At 59.2% G+C, this 13,560-nt stretch overlaps 1 protein-coding gene across 4 annotated transcripts; it reads right to left on the reverse strand.

Moving 5' to 3' along the window:
• Nucleotides 1–1,907: 1,907 nt before the first annotated feature.
• LOC138807598 (UBX domain-containing protein 6) lies at nucleotides 1,908–11,713 on the reverse strand. 4 transcript variants are annotated; one of them, XM_069993379.1, is made up of 12 exons: nucleotides 10,976–11,110; nucleotides 10,416–10,484; nucleotides 9,183–9,346; nucleotides 8,900–8,964; nucleotides 7,960–8,088; nucleotides 5,790–5,887; nucleotides 5,279–5,354; nucleotides 4,743–4,827; nucleotides 4,420–4,639; nucleotides 4,212–4,342; nucleotides 3,386–3,534; nucleotides 1,908–2,423 (listed from the first exon to the last, which is right to left on the reverse strand). In XM_069993379.1, exons 2-12 carry the CDS (start codon nucleotides 10,454–10,456, stop codon nucleotides 2,295–2,297), a joined length of 1,287 nt encoding a protein of 428 aa, XP_069849480.1. In that variant the 5' UTR covers nucleotides 10,457–10,484; nucleotides 10,976–11,110; the 3' UTR covers nucleotides 1,908–2,294. The 4 variants fall into 4 exon arrangements, with proteins under 4 accessions (XP_069849480.1, XP_069849479.1, XP_069849477.1 ...); XM_069993378.1 differs by having other exon boundaries at nucleotides 10,961–11,110; XM_069993376.1 differs by lacking the exons at nucleotides 10,416–10,484; nucleotides 10,976–11,110 and adding an exon at nucleotides 11,504–11,713.
• Between the last annotated feature and the right edge of the window lie 1,847 nt (nucleotides 11,714–13,560).

The raw sequence follows: 13,560 nt of genomic DNA on the forward strand, positions 1-13,560 counted from the left end.
TCCGGCTTTTTTTCTTTTTGCTTATGTGGTGCTGAGGAATCGAACCCAGGGCCTCAGGCATGCAAGGCAAGCGCTCTACCACTGAGCCATCTTTCCAGCCCCCAATTTTTTTTTTAAAGCCTATGGACTTAACTGCCTGGGTTGGCTTTGAACCATGTTGCTCATGATCCTCAGATCCTCTTGAGTAGCTAGGGTTCTAGCTGTGCACCACCAGTACCTGGCCCCCATCTCTTTTCCTACAGCCTACCACCCTAGTTCCAGATGGGGTCCAGTTCAAGCCCTCGGCCAAAAATATCAACCAGATGGGGTCCAACCAGGCCCTTCTACTGGGGAATAGGGACACATGCAGTCCTTAGACCATATTACTAGGGCACCTGGCAACTTGGAATCCTGGGAACAGGTAGGCAGGTGGAAGACAGGCCACCCACAGCCAGCCAGGGTGAAGATACCCAGGTACGCTTGTGCAGTTCAGCGCAGTGCTGACAATGCTGCTAGTGGCCACAGAGGGAACTAATAGTGACACATTTTTGCTTATTTCTCACTAGGAAATGAAGGACCTTAAAACTTGAAGTCTTGGGGGCTGGGAAGGTAGCTCGGTGGTAGAATGCTTGCTTTGCATGCATGAGGCCCTGGGTTTGATTCCTCAGCACCACGTAAGCAGAAAAGGCCAGAAGTTCTGTGGCTCAAGTGGTAGAGCGCTCACCTTGAGCTGAGGGACAGCTCCCAGGCCAAACTCAGGCCCCACAACCGACCAAAAAAAGAACTTTTAGTCTGTCAGAGGTGACTGGTCAGAGGACCAGCACCAGCAACCACAGCCCCCTCATGGGCTGGCATGAAGGGTTTGAGCCAGGTGGCTCAGATCCCACCTTGAGTCAGCCTGGAGTGGGAATGGGCTCTATATGGACAGATCAAGTCACTGGTCTCCGGACACACTCTCAGCCCTAGGCGTCTAGCCTCCCGTGTCCACTAGAACAAGCCAGAAATGGTGCAGGTTTATCTCACATTTAGAGGCCCAAGGCCCAACGCCAGCCTCCCTGCTGCAGGGGTGGGGGTTCCAGGGAGATTCCATGCTGGCCAGTCCCATCCCTTGACTCCTGGACCTATCCTCTCTATCCCAGTGCACTTTCTCCCAGTCTGTTTCAGCCTCCTATGAGGATCCTGTGAAAAGGATGGGTCTTGAATAGTTCAGGATGATCCCAGCTCTGGGCCTGTCACTTGATCCCATGTGCCCTAAAGACCCTTCTGACACAGGAGGGACAGTCAGGTCCTGAGAATTTTGGCCATGTGTGAACAAATGGGAACCTCAGGCCACAGGTGTGGCCTGGATGTGGTGTCGCCCACAGTTCAAGAGGTAGAACCTCTAAGGCACAGCCCTAGGGAGATGATAACTAGGTCATTACCCTCAAAAGAGATTCAGGAGTTGGTGGCTCAAGCTGTTATCCGAGCTGCTCAGGAGGCGGAGGCAGCCAGCCTGTCCATAGGAAGCCATCACCAACTAACCAGCAAAATGCCAGACAGGAGCTGTGGCTCAAGTGGTAGAGCACCAGCATGAGCAAGCATGCTGAGAGGGAGTGGGCCCTGGTACTTACACATGCATGCACCCAGATAGTTGTGAAGAACACGCTGTTGCAAAAGAGGTGGCCCTGCCCCTCCACTGGCTTCCTTTCACCTTGTGACCCTGGCCTCTCCCAGGCCCCCCCATCATGCCATCTACCACCAAAACAGCTACACAATCATACTTCAGCCAGCCTTGGCCATCTTGTTACAGCAACATAAAACAGCACTCACTCAGGGCTGGGCATTGTGGGTACAGGTATCTTCTCCATTTCTGGGGCTATGGCCTGGCCAGACATAAGCCCCTGAGAGCAGGGAGCCGTGTCTAGGGCCCCAACAAAACACCAGGAAGCTATAGTTAAATATCCTATTTTATTTAGGTTCATAATTTAGAAATTACACATCTATGTGCTGCCTCGGTCCACAGCTTGTGGCCCTGTCCTCAAGCCTCAGATCTGCTAGACCCAGGGAGAGGCCCACCTGGGAGCACCCTAGGCTCCACAGGACAGGGGCTGGGGAGGCCTTAGATGCAGTGCTGTCCCTAGTGGGCTCCAGTGCATGTCTGTAGCACCCCTGCCTGGGACGAAGTCTCTGGAATGGGCCCCTTACACAGCAACACAGCCAGCCAGCACCCTTGTAAGGCCAGGGGCTCTGGGGCAAGGCGGCAGGGCAGCTCCAGGGAGGGACGGATGGGGAGAGCATGAAACAGAGCCGCAGGCCGAGCCAACCCTGCTTTTATTTCAGGAGAGCTTCTCCATGGCCTCCAGGAGCTCCGGTTTCAGCACCGAGGAGTCCAGATCTGTCCCTGCAGCCCTGATGTCCTCCAGCACAGCAGCATCCCACGCGAAAGTCAGGAGAGCAGAGGGTACCTACAGTGGGACATCAAAGGTCACCTTGTCTCTGTGTGACCTCACAACAGGACAGTCAAGTGGAGTTGGCCACTCCTACAGCAGACTCCTCTGAAGGGGGACCTGGGCTCAGAGACTTGAACCCAGCCAAAGCCACTGGATGCAAACAAAGTCTGAGGTTCCCACATGTCTGCCCACACTGTCCGGCCTGTGGCCTCCCACAAGGTCCCTGTGTCTTAATCTCATTCCAAGACTCAGAAAACCTCCACCCTGCCCAGCGCCTGTGGCTCATGCCTGCAATCGTAGCTACTCAAGTGGCTGAGATCTGAGGATCATGGTTCAAAGCCAGCTCAGAGGGGGAAAAGTCTGTGAGACTCTGATCGCCAATGAACCACCAGAAAACCAGAGGTGGTGCTGTGGCTCAAGTGGTAGAGCACTAGCCTTGAGCTGAAGGGCTGAGGGACAGCGCCCAGGCCCAGAGTTCAAGCCCCATGATGGACAAAAAAAAAAGACCTCCACCCCCCCCCCTTTAAGAAAGGAGAGCAGCTGAGCCACCAGGAAGTTACAAGTCATTCAGGGTCATGCTAGTCATAAGGTAGACCCTGCTCCTAGGCCCTGTCCCACATCAAGACAGATCCTCCTGAGTCCATGGCAGCAGGGACCCACGGGGAGCCCTAGCCCGGCCTCCCCCTCACCCCCCCCCCCCGCGGCTTCAGGCCCCGCCTTCCTCCCCCTCACCCCGCCCCCGCGGCTTCAGGCCCCGCCTTCCTCCCCCTCACCCCGCCCCCGCGGCTTCAGGCCCCGCCTTCCTCCCCCTCACTCCCCCCTCCCGCGGCTTCAGGCCCCGCCTTCCTCCCCCTCACCCCCCCTCCCCCCCGCTTCAGGCCCCGCCTTCCTCCCCTCCCCCCGTTCAGGCCCCGCCTTCCTCCCCTCCCCCCCTTCAGGCCCCGCCCAGGCGCGGCACCCAGCGGGACCTCACTCACCAGCCCGCACTCGTTGAAGGCCTGGTTCTCTTCCTCCACCAACTTGTGCCCTCCGGATGCCAGCAGCTCAAAAGGCAGCCAGTCGCTCTGCAGGGACTCGCGCACGAACTGGTACAGCGCCGACAGCCGCTCCCGGGCGTAGAAGGTGCCTGGAGACGGGCGAGGGGGCGGGGCCGGAAGGGCGGCGGTCAGACACACACCCCCTGCCTGGGAGAAGGCGGGACGGCCCCCCACCCTCACCCTGCGGGAGGCAGCCGTCGGGCAGGGCCCCCCACCCTCCCCCTGCGGGAGGCAGCCGTCGGGCAGGGCCCCCCACACCCCCCTCACCCTGCAGGAGGCAGCCGTCCGGCAGGCCTCCCCACGCCCCCCCCTCACCCTGCAGGAGGCAGCCGTGGGGCAGGGCCCCCCACGCCCCCCCCTCCCCCTGCAGGAGGCAGCCGTCGGGCAGGGCCTCCCCACGCCCCCCTCCCCCACACCCTGCAGGAGGCAGCCGTCGGGCAGGGCCCCCCACGCCCCCCCTCCCCCTCCCCCTGCAGGAGGCAGCCGTCGGGCAGGGCCCCCCACGCCCCCCCTCCCCCTCACCCTGCAGGAGGCAGCCGTCGGGCAGGGCCCCCCTCACCCTCACCCTGCAGGAGGCAGCCGTCGGGCAGGGCTCCCCACGCCCCCCCTCCCCCTCACCCTGCAGGAGGCAGCCGTCGGGCAGGCCTCCCCACGCCCCCCCTCCCCCTCACCCTGCAGGAGGCAGCCGTCGGGCAGGGCCCCCCTCACCCTCACCCTGCAGGAGGCAGCCGTCGGGCAGGGCCCCCCACGCCCCCCTCCCCCTCACCCTGCAGGAGGCAGCCGTCGGGCAGGCGCACGCGCAGCAGCGTGTAGGTGTACTTGCGCAGCTCCCGCTGCTCCTCCTTCTCCCGCATGGCCTTGGTCCGCAGCGTGCTCAGCCGCTCCACCGCCTCCGACCTGCGGGCCGCAGCGGCTCAGGCCTCGCCCTCCTCCCCAGGCGGCCCCCCCGACCGAGGCGGCCGCGGCGCCCCCACCTGAGCCTCTGCTCACGCTTGAGCTCCTCGGCCGAGAGGTTGAAGAAGTCGGCGGGGAGGTCGAACTGCGCGGCCCGGGCCGAGGGCCGGAAGACGCGGCGCTGGCGGTCCAGCTGCGCCCGCACCGGCTCGGCGCCCACCAGCCGCTCCTTGTGGCGCTCCAGGCTCTCGGGCTGCGCCAGCGCCGCCTCGCTCAGCACGTAGAACTCCTCGGCGGCCTCTGTGCCAAGGCCACGCGGTGTCAGCGGCGGCCGGGGCCGGGGCCTGGGTCAGCCCCGCCGCCCGCCCGCCCGCCCGCGCCGGCCCCGCCAGGCCCCCCGCACCCTGGTCCGCGACGGGCAGCAGCACCCGCTGGAACCCGATGGCCTCCAGGAACTCGTGCGTTCCCTCCAGGCAGTTGATGCGCTCCTGGGGAGAGGGGGGGCAAGGGTCACACAAAGCCCCACCCCGGCAGGAGCCCCAGACCTGTGCTGAACGGGGAGCACTGTATACAGATATACAGACAGAGCCCACTTGCAGTTCCCACCAGCACCTTTACAGCCTGCGGGCCGCGGCCACCCAGCGCTGGGGTGGAGAAGGGGTCTAAAGCCCCAAACGACTGGCGGCGGAGGGCGCCCAAGGTGGGGAGTAGGGTGAGTGGGCCCAGTGGGGTGGCATCTGTGACCAGGGGGGACCCAAACCCTAGCTTTCCAGAGAAGCCTCGAGTCTGCTAGTTTGAAAAATCCTTAGCAGTGTGCCCCAAAGAATTGGATCTTCAGGGTCCCAATCCCGCAGGGCCCTGCCCTGCCTCTGGCCAAGCCCCCCACTGCATGCTGTTGCAGGAGACCAGGTCAGGGCCAAGGGTCGGGGTAGGGCCCACCTGGAACACCTTGTTCTGTAGCTTGATCTTCCGGTACTTCTCCTCCTCAGGGTGCAGGTGGATGTTGTCTAGGTACCTGAGGGGAGCGTGGCCAGCCGCAAGGAGGAGCCCCCGCAGTCAGGGTGGAGTTTGTGGTCACAGTCACCCCACAGACGCGGCAGAGCCCATGCCTACTGGGCAGGAGCCTGAGGCCACTGGAGGGCCTTGCTCTGGGATACCCGCGAGCCACAGCAGTGGCAGAGTTGACAGCTAGAATGAGGGACCACCAAGCCAGGGGACCACAGCACTGCTGCAGGTCCCAGGGAGTTCACCAGCCCAGGTGATGGGGTGGTGACCAATGGACAGACTCAAGCCCTCCCCAGTTTGCCCAGCCCAACACCAGGAGTGGGCTCCGGCTCTGTCTCCATCCCCCAAAGGAAGCAGCAATGTGGAATCTGGCCCAAGACCCCCAAGACACCCTCATATAGGTGAGGGTGGCCCAGCCCTTCCAAGGCCTGCGTGGTTCACTCACTTGGCAATGGTGTCCACTCCCAGCTTCACCCGGTCACGGTCTCTGTTGAATGTGTGGATCTTCATGATGGAGGCGGCCACGGGGTCTGTGGTGAAGTGCTGGGGGAGAGGAGGGCATGGTGAGGACATGTGCCATGCACAATGCTGTCCACTCCCATGATCCTCTGTAGCCCCAAGCCACCAGCAGTGGCCTAGAGAACTGGAGGTGCTCAGGAGATTAGAGGGGGCAGTAGCCCCACCAGGGCCTGCCCAGCTCTCCTAGAGCTCCTGGAAGGCAGGTACAGGCCTCAATGACTGACATCCTTACATTTCCTCAAGGACACAGGGAATCCTGGGCAGCTGCTGGGGTCACACAGATGGCAGACAGCTCCAAAGCTTCTTGCCTCCTTCAAAGCAGGCAGCAGGGCTGCCAGGGAAAGTGTTGGGACTGGGAGGTGAGCACACTGTGCACAGGACAGTGGCGTTACTGGGACCAATAGGCAGGGGACAGGCACCCCCCCCACACACATCTAAGGAAGAGCCACAATGCCAAAGAGGGACACTGGCACTGCCTCAGCTAAGGGACAAGGGACGAAGGAAGGGCACATGCAGCAGGAAGCCATGTCCACAGGGGAAGAAGGCTGGACAGCACAAGCGGGAGCCATGATGGTTTTCCTTCATTGGAGCTGCATGTGCTCTGGGAGGAAATAAATCAACTCTAAGCTCCAACCATTCAGGTAAGACCACGAAGGAGGATATAAGAACGCACCGGTACCACCACACCGGGTGTATGCAGCATGGAGCCCATAAAGGCCTCCAGTCTATCAGCCAATCCCAGAAACACATTTAAGCGCCTATGGGCCAAGCAATAGAGCCAACATGTAAACTGGGGGGAGACAGCTGCAGCCACACCACAGGCTGCCAAACTTCATTAGCACAGAATCAGTAAGAAAAGCAGCCAGGCACTGCCATCACGCCTACAACACCAGCACTCGGGAGAATGTCCTTCTCCTAAGGGGAGGGAAGCTTGGCTCAGTGGTAGAATACCAGCCATGAACAAGAAAGCCAAGTGAATGGGAGGCCCTGAGTTCAAGTCCCAGCACTTCCAAAAAATAAAAATAATTTAAATGTCCACTAAGTTCATCAACAGCAGGTGGGTTAATGAGTTCCAGAATAACTTACAGTGGAGACACAGAGCAGAAGAATGGCTCAAAGACACAAAATGCCCTCCAGCCCTCTGGATTGGCCCTGGAAAGCCCAGACTCCTGCCCCTGGAACTGTGGGAGTGTAGGCATGTTTAGGTCTGCAGCTTATAATCATTTGTTATAATAGCCAGCACAAATTCATATCATGTCTTTAAGTATGAGGCTACCTGCAAATACAGGAGCCACAAGAAGCTGCTCCGGCCAGGTGCCAGGGGCTCACACCTATAAACCTAACTACTTAGGAGGCTGAGATCTGAGGATCATGGTTCCAAGCCAGCCTGGGAAGGAAAGTCTGTGAGACTCATCACCAATAAACCACCAGAAAACCACAAGTGGCGCTGTGGCTCAAGTGGTAGAGCGCTCACCTTGAGCTGAAGAGCTCAGGGACAGCTCTTCAGCCCCAGGCCCAGAGTTCAAAACTCACAACCAACAACAACAACAACAACAGAAAAGAAGCTGCACCAGTGGCTCATGTCTGTAGTCCTGGCACTTGGGAAGCTGAGAAGGGAGAGATCAATGCCAGGAGGGTCAATGCCAGCTTGGGCTGAAAAGTTCTCAAGACCCTATCTCAAAATAACTGGAAAGATGGGGCTGCAGGTCTTTTCAAGTGGAGGTATGGCTCAAGTGGTAGAATGCCAGGCGAGCAAGTTCCAGCCCCAATACTGACAAGGACCAAAAGTACTGAGGGAATTCTTTCCATTCCCTGAAGTTAATGCTGAACATGAGCGAGCGGCAGGCGACTTTCTAGAGGACAGAGAATGGCAAGGGGACAGACAGGAAACACACAGTGGGGCCACACACAGTGTGTCTGAGAAGGGACCCAGAGCTCCCAGCTCCTTGCGGATGCGGGTGGCAGGAGAAGTGGAGGCCAGGCGCTTGGACTCAGGGATGAGGTGACCTCCTTACAGAGGTGGAACACAGCACAGCAGGTAAAAGCCCAGCCAGGCTGTGAGCGGCTCTACGCCCAGGAACCCCAGGGCCACTCACCGACATAATGGCCTCTCTGATGCGGGCGTCCCGCTGGTCCCTCCGCAGGGTGGCCCCCGTGAGCGGACAGGTGAAGTACACGCCGTTCACAGCCAGGTGGCCTGAGCCTTCCTCTTTGGTCTCAGGCATCTGGGGGCAAAAGTGTCTGGATCCGACTATGGCCAGAGATCACCCTGAGCCACAGAACAGAGAGGTTGCTCCTGGGGCCAGATACCCACACCACAAAAATGCTCTCTTTACTGGGACACCTAGCGATGACTAAACCTCTCGGGGTTCCTGGTGTGGGAAACATCCCTGCTCAAGGATGAGGGAGGAGCCGGGCGCTGGTGGCTCACGCCTGTAATCCTAGCTACTCAGGAGGCTGAGATCTGAGGATCACGGTTCAAAGCCAGCCCGGGCAGGAGAGACCGTGAGACTCCTATCTCCAATAAACCACCAGAAAACCGGAAGTGGCGCTGTAGCTCAAGTGGTAGAGCGCTCGCCTTGAGCTGAAGAGCTGAGGGACAGCGCCCAAGCCCAGAGTTCAAGCCCCACGACCGACAAAAAAAAAAAAAAAAAAAAAAAAAAAAAAGGATGAGGGAGGGCAGAAGCCAGAGCAGACTCCTGGGGCGAGAGCTTGGGGTGTTCCTATGTCTGGACAGAGCTTGGGGTACCGCCCCCCTAAAGAGGAGCTTGAGTTGGGGTCCGGCACCCACCCACGGGCTGCAGAATCCCCAGCTCTCTGCACTGTAAGCCCTGGACATGGCTAGGGATCTTGCCTTCTGGGAATCATCGAGACCTGGGGCTCTGCTGCCTGGGACACCTTTGGGCCAAGTTCTCCTGAGGGCTGAGCCCGACCCCCCCCCCCCCCCCCGCAGCTGTACCTTCTCCATGGGGGGGGCAGGGGAGGGGGGGCAGGGGAGGGGGGGCAGGGGAGGCTGCTTCTAGCACTGTTAGTTACCGACTTGGTCCCAGGAGCATCCGGGCTGCTGCTGCTGGTTGCCTCGGCTTGCAGCTCCTTTCTCACTGGGAGGGCAGAGGGAAAGGCAGGGGGGGAAGAGCCAAGACCCCTGCCCAGGGCCCCAAGACCCTCCCCTCCCACACATCCCCAGCAAGTCCAGTCCTGGACTCCACCAAATGCCTCATCCTTTCCACAAGGGAGTATCCCGCCACCCTGCCCCTAGGGCCCAAGTGTCCTGTGGGTGCTTCCCAAGAGTTATATATATAATCATGTCCCTGCTTACCCTGATTCCTGATGGAGTCCTGTGACGTAGGACCCCGGGACCTGGGCTGCTTCTGCTCCAGCCGCGCCAGAGCTGCTGCGGCCGCCATCTGCGCCTCATCTGTGGGTCCCTGGCGGGGCTGCCGGAGGGCTGGCTGCTGGGACTTTTCTCTGGGAGCCTTCTCTCTGGGCAGAGATGGGGGGGCGGGGTTTGAGACTGACACAGCTTCCAATGGAAGAGCATCTGCTATTGGTCCCATCAGACAACCCTGTCCTGGCCTGCATAGGGTTCCGGGCTTCCCAGGGCCCCCACGTGGGGTGACAGGGGAAGCTGCTTCAACTCTGCCCCTTTGGGGGCCTTGGCCAGGTCCTGGCATCTCCAAGTGCCAACAAGACCAGCACATTCCTGTACCAAGGTTTCCTGATGACCCAGGAATGCAGAAAACTTGCTATGGTGACATGACCCTGCTTCCTACCCTTCTTCCAGTGCCTGGCCACGCTGGGGGGGGGGGACTGCAGCTGAGCCTAGGGGGCTCCCAATAACGTTTCCCTCCGTGGCACCTGGCTCGCAATGAGTCCTACCTTACCCTAGGCATCTCCCAGCCCACTAAGATCACTCCCACAGTATGGAGGGAGCTGGCGGTGAGGTTTCCACCAATACACTCTGACTAACCACAAGGCCTTCTTTTGCCCTCAACGACCCCCACTCCCACCCCCAAGTCCAAGTGTTCAAGCCACACACACTCTAGGTCCACAGACCCTCCACAAGATGGTAGCTAGGTTCTCATTAAGAACCCTCATTCCCCTTCCTCACCCCTTCTCTCTGGGTAGAACAGATGATGCATGCATCACCCCCTCATGATTCATCTCCCCCTCCCTCCCCTGCATCCCTACCTTCTCCACCTCTGCCCCACCCAGTATGTTTCTGGTAGGCAAAGCAAAAGCCCAAAGTCACTTCACTGTCTGCACTGGGCTCCCACAGCTTTCTACATGCCAAGCAAGTGGGTTCCCAAAGAAGTCCCTAGAATGTTCCGTCTGGGACAGGGTGAGGACAGGGGATCTGGGAAGGGTTCTACAGGGAGAGATGAAGAGGCTGATTCAACAAATGACCCAGTGCCAGCTCAAGCGTCACCTTCTCAGAGACAGTATGATACCCACCTCGTTGGTGGATCAGTCATCTGCACCCTCAGGAGGGCACACCCTAATGCACTGGGCCCCCGGCAGCCCTTGCTGAGACCTGAGGCAGGAGACCTACCTGTCCTGCCCTCTAAGGCTGCAGGCTTGTTCCTGGACCATTCCTCAATTCCTTCTCCTTCCTAGGCTCCTGGTCCAAGGTAACCATCAGCTCCCATGTCCCTCTGTCATATACAAGCCCTGCTGACCCACCTCTTTCCCCAGCCACCCCCTCAAGTGGGGAGGGACCTGGATGAACGTCCCTCCTTCCCAGTCCTGCCAACCTCCCTCCTTAATTTCCCATTACTCCTGCACACCTTGTCCTTGGCTACAGGCTGTCTTGGTCCCCACCATCCTTCTGTCTCTACAAGGACCCTAACCTCCCCAAGCTCTGTTCTGTCATCCATCCACCAGCCTAAGGGCTGTCACAGAACCCTGATGCCACAATCCCCCCTCCTCCATGCCCAGACCTCCCTGTGTCCCATCCCATGCTCCCAGACTTCTCAGGCCTTACAGTGTCTCCCCCGCCCCTCCCCAATCCCTCCATAACAGCAGGCTTTATAGCTCCTCAACCGGCCCTCCAGAACCAGAGCCCAGATCTGTGTTTCCACAGATGCCAAATCTCACTTAAAACTCCAGGACCTCTTGTACTTGTCAGCTTCAAGTCGCTGGTCACCAAGATAGACCCAAACCGTGTGGGCTGCTATAGGGGCGCAGTCCCACGATCGTCCAGGCCTCTCCCTTACCACCCACTTCTAAGGGATCCCACTGACCTCCTGCAACTCCAGCCCCCCCCCAATACCCTCCACCAGCTCCACACCATCCTCCTGGGACTCACTGGAGTCCAACCCTCCGGCCTCGCACCCCCCCCCCGGCCCCCCACAGCTCTCCCCTCTCCCAGGCTCCACCCCCCCGCCCCGCCCCCGGACTCTCCACACTCCCAAGTTCCGCCCCAGACCCTCCCCAAGGTCTGTCGGGGCCCCCCGTCCCCGCCCCGTCCCCACGGCTCCCCTCCGATCTCCTCCGCACGCCCCGCCCCGCCCCGATTCCCGCCCCCGAGGCCCACTCCGCGGGGTCCCGCCGCCCCGCCCAGGCCGCCGCCCAGGCGCTCCAGCGCTCCGACGCTCTCGCGTGCGACCCGCCCCGGCCGGCCCCGGAGCGCTCACGCACCCCACGGAGTCTGTGAGTTTCTGACCGGGCCCTGCGCTCTTGAACTTGATGTCAGCTTTAATCTCCTGGAAGAACTTCTTCATGGTGGCGGCAGCCCGGCGTCGGGGGGCCGCGGGCGGAGGGGGGGCCCGCGGGGGGAGGGGGCGCGCGGCCCAACCGGGGAGGAGCCGGCCAGGCCTCCAACCGGAAAAAAAAAAAAAAAGAAAAGAGCGCCCCACCGGAAGTCCCGCCTTCGCGCGGCCGGGCACGTGACAATCGGCCCGACGCGCCTCTCTAGCACGCCGCAGCTCGCTGGTGAGGAGCGACCGCTCTGCACGTTGGCGACGCGTCTCGATGGTGCTTCCGGACTCCGTTGCCAAGGCGACAAGGGCGCTTGCAGTTTGAAGGCCTGGCCTGGCGTTCTTCGAGGAGCACAGGCGACGGGAGGGTTGGCCACAGGTCTAAAGGACCCGCATGGAGGAAGCCCTGGGCCCGGCCTTTGCCCTGCTCGAGAGCTTTCCCCGGCTCTCCAACGCTTATGTAAAAAAATCCCTGCAGCTCCCCAGGCCATGAGGTGGGAGACGTTCTGGTGTTGCACAAAGCTGGGGACCATTTGGACAGTCAGGATGCAGAGAAAGGCCACAGGGGCAAGTGTACCGAGATGTACAGACATTTGGAGAGAGACTGGCAGATACTGGGGAGCAGGAGATTCCCCATACATACACACCACAGCAGCAACCTGCTCCAACCCTGGAGGAGAAGAATATCCTGGGCTTTCTCTAGGAAATGCAAAGGACCAGTGAGGATGCGAGGAGGGGTGATGGGGGTAGATCCGGAATCTGACCCTAGGAGGCTTCAACAGTGACCTCACACCTGGAATCCTAGCTATTCAGGAGGCTGAGATCTGAGGATTGTGGTTCGAAGCCAGCCAGCGCAGAAAAGTCTCTTGAGACTCTTCTCTCCAATTAATCAGAAAATAAAAGACCAAAAGTAAAGGTGTGACTCAAATAGCTTTGAGTGCAAAAACTAAGGGAGAACAACCAGGCCCTGAGTTCAAGTCCTAGTATTGACAAAATAAAAATAAAAATATTGGGCTGGGAAGGTGGCTCAGTGGTAGAGTGCTTGCCTAGTATGAATGAAGCCCTGGGTTTGATTCCTCAGTACCAAAGAAACAGAAAAAGCCAGAAGTAGCAGCTGTGGCTCAAGTGGTAGAGGGCTAGCCTTGAGTACAAGAAGCTCAGGGACTGTGCCCAGGCCCTGGATTGGCAAAAAAAAACATCTCTTGGGCAGGGCTGGGAAGGTGGCTCAGTGGTAGAGTGCTTGCCTTGCATATATAAGGTCCTGAGTTTGATTGCTCAGCACCACATAAACAGAAAAAGCTGGAAGTGGGGCTGAGGACAGCACCCAGACCCAGAGTTCAAGCACGACCACCACCAACAACAACAAAAAAATCTCATAGCCTTTCCTGCCCAAGCTGGCTTTGAACAGCCATCCTCAGATTACAGCCTCTTGAGTAGCTAGGAAACACCAGTTCCTGGCTTGGTAGTGGGGTTTGAATTCAGGACTTCAACTTGCTAAACAGGCGTTCTACTATCTGACCCATGGATCAAATCCATTTTGCTCTGGATTTTGTTGGTCAGGGAGCTTGAAACAGGGTCTGGGTGCTCCCTGTCGCTGAGCTTTTTTGCTTTTTTGTTTTTGTTGATCTGGGGCTTGAACTCTGGGCCTGAGTGCTGAACTCTTTAGCTCAAGGCAAACACTCTACCACTTGAGCCACAGTACTAGTTGTGATTTTCTGGTGGTTAATTTGAGATAAGAGTCTCATGAACTTTCCTGCCCAGGCTGGCTTTGAACTGTGATGCTCAGATCTTAGTCTCTTCAGTAGCTAGGATTACAGGCATGAGCCACAAGCACCTGACTCCCTGAGCTCATTTGCTGAAAGCTAGCCCTCTACCACTTTGGGCCACAGAGCACTTCCAGTTTGCTGGTGGTTCATTGGACATAAGAGTCTCACTCTCAGGCTGGGAAGTTGGCTCAGTGGTAGAGTGCTTGCCTCGCATGCATGAGGCTGTGGGTTC

Source organism: Dipodomys merriami, unplaced genomic scaffold (assembly GCF_024711535.1).
Source record: "Dipodomys merriami isolate MVZ:Mamm:240054 unplaced genomic scaffold, mDipMer1.0.p SCAF_421, whole genome shotgun sequence".
NCBI classification, from domain to species: Eukaryota; Metazoa; Chordata; class Mammalia; order Rodentia; family Heteromyidae; genus Dipodomys; species Dipodomys merriami.

Bases quoted from the DNA above. Each gene is read 5' to 3' on its own strand.
- LOC138807598 (XM_069993376.1), bottom strand. From the start codon at position 11,586: ATGAAGAAGTTCTTCCAGGAGATTAAAGCTGACATCAAGTTCAAGAGC. The intron at 9,347-11,503 runs GTGCGTGAGCGC...ATCTCTGCCCAG, and splicing joins AAACTCACAGACTCCGTGGG to AGAGAAGGCTCCCAGAGAAA. The intron at 8,089-8,899 runs GTAACTAACAGT...TTTTGCCCCCAG, and splicing joins ATGCTCCTGGGACCAAGTCG to ATGCCTGAGACCAAAGAGGA.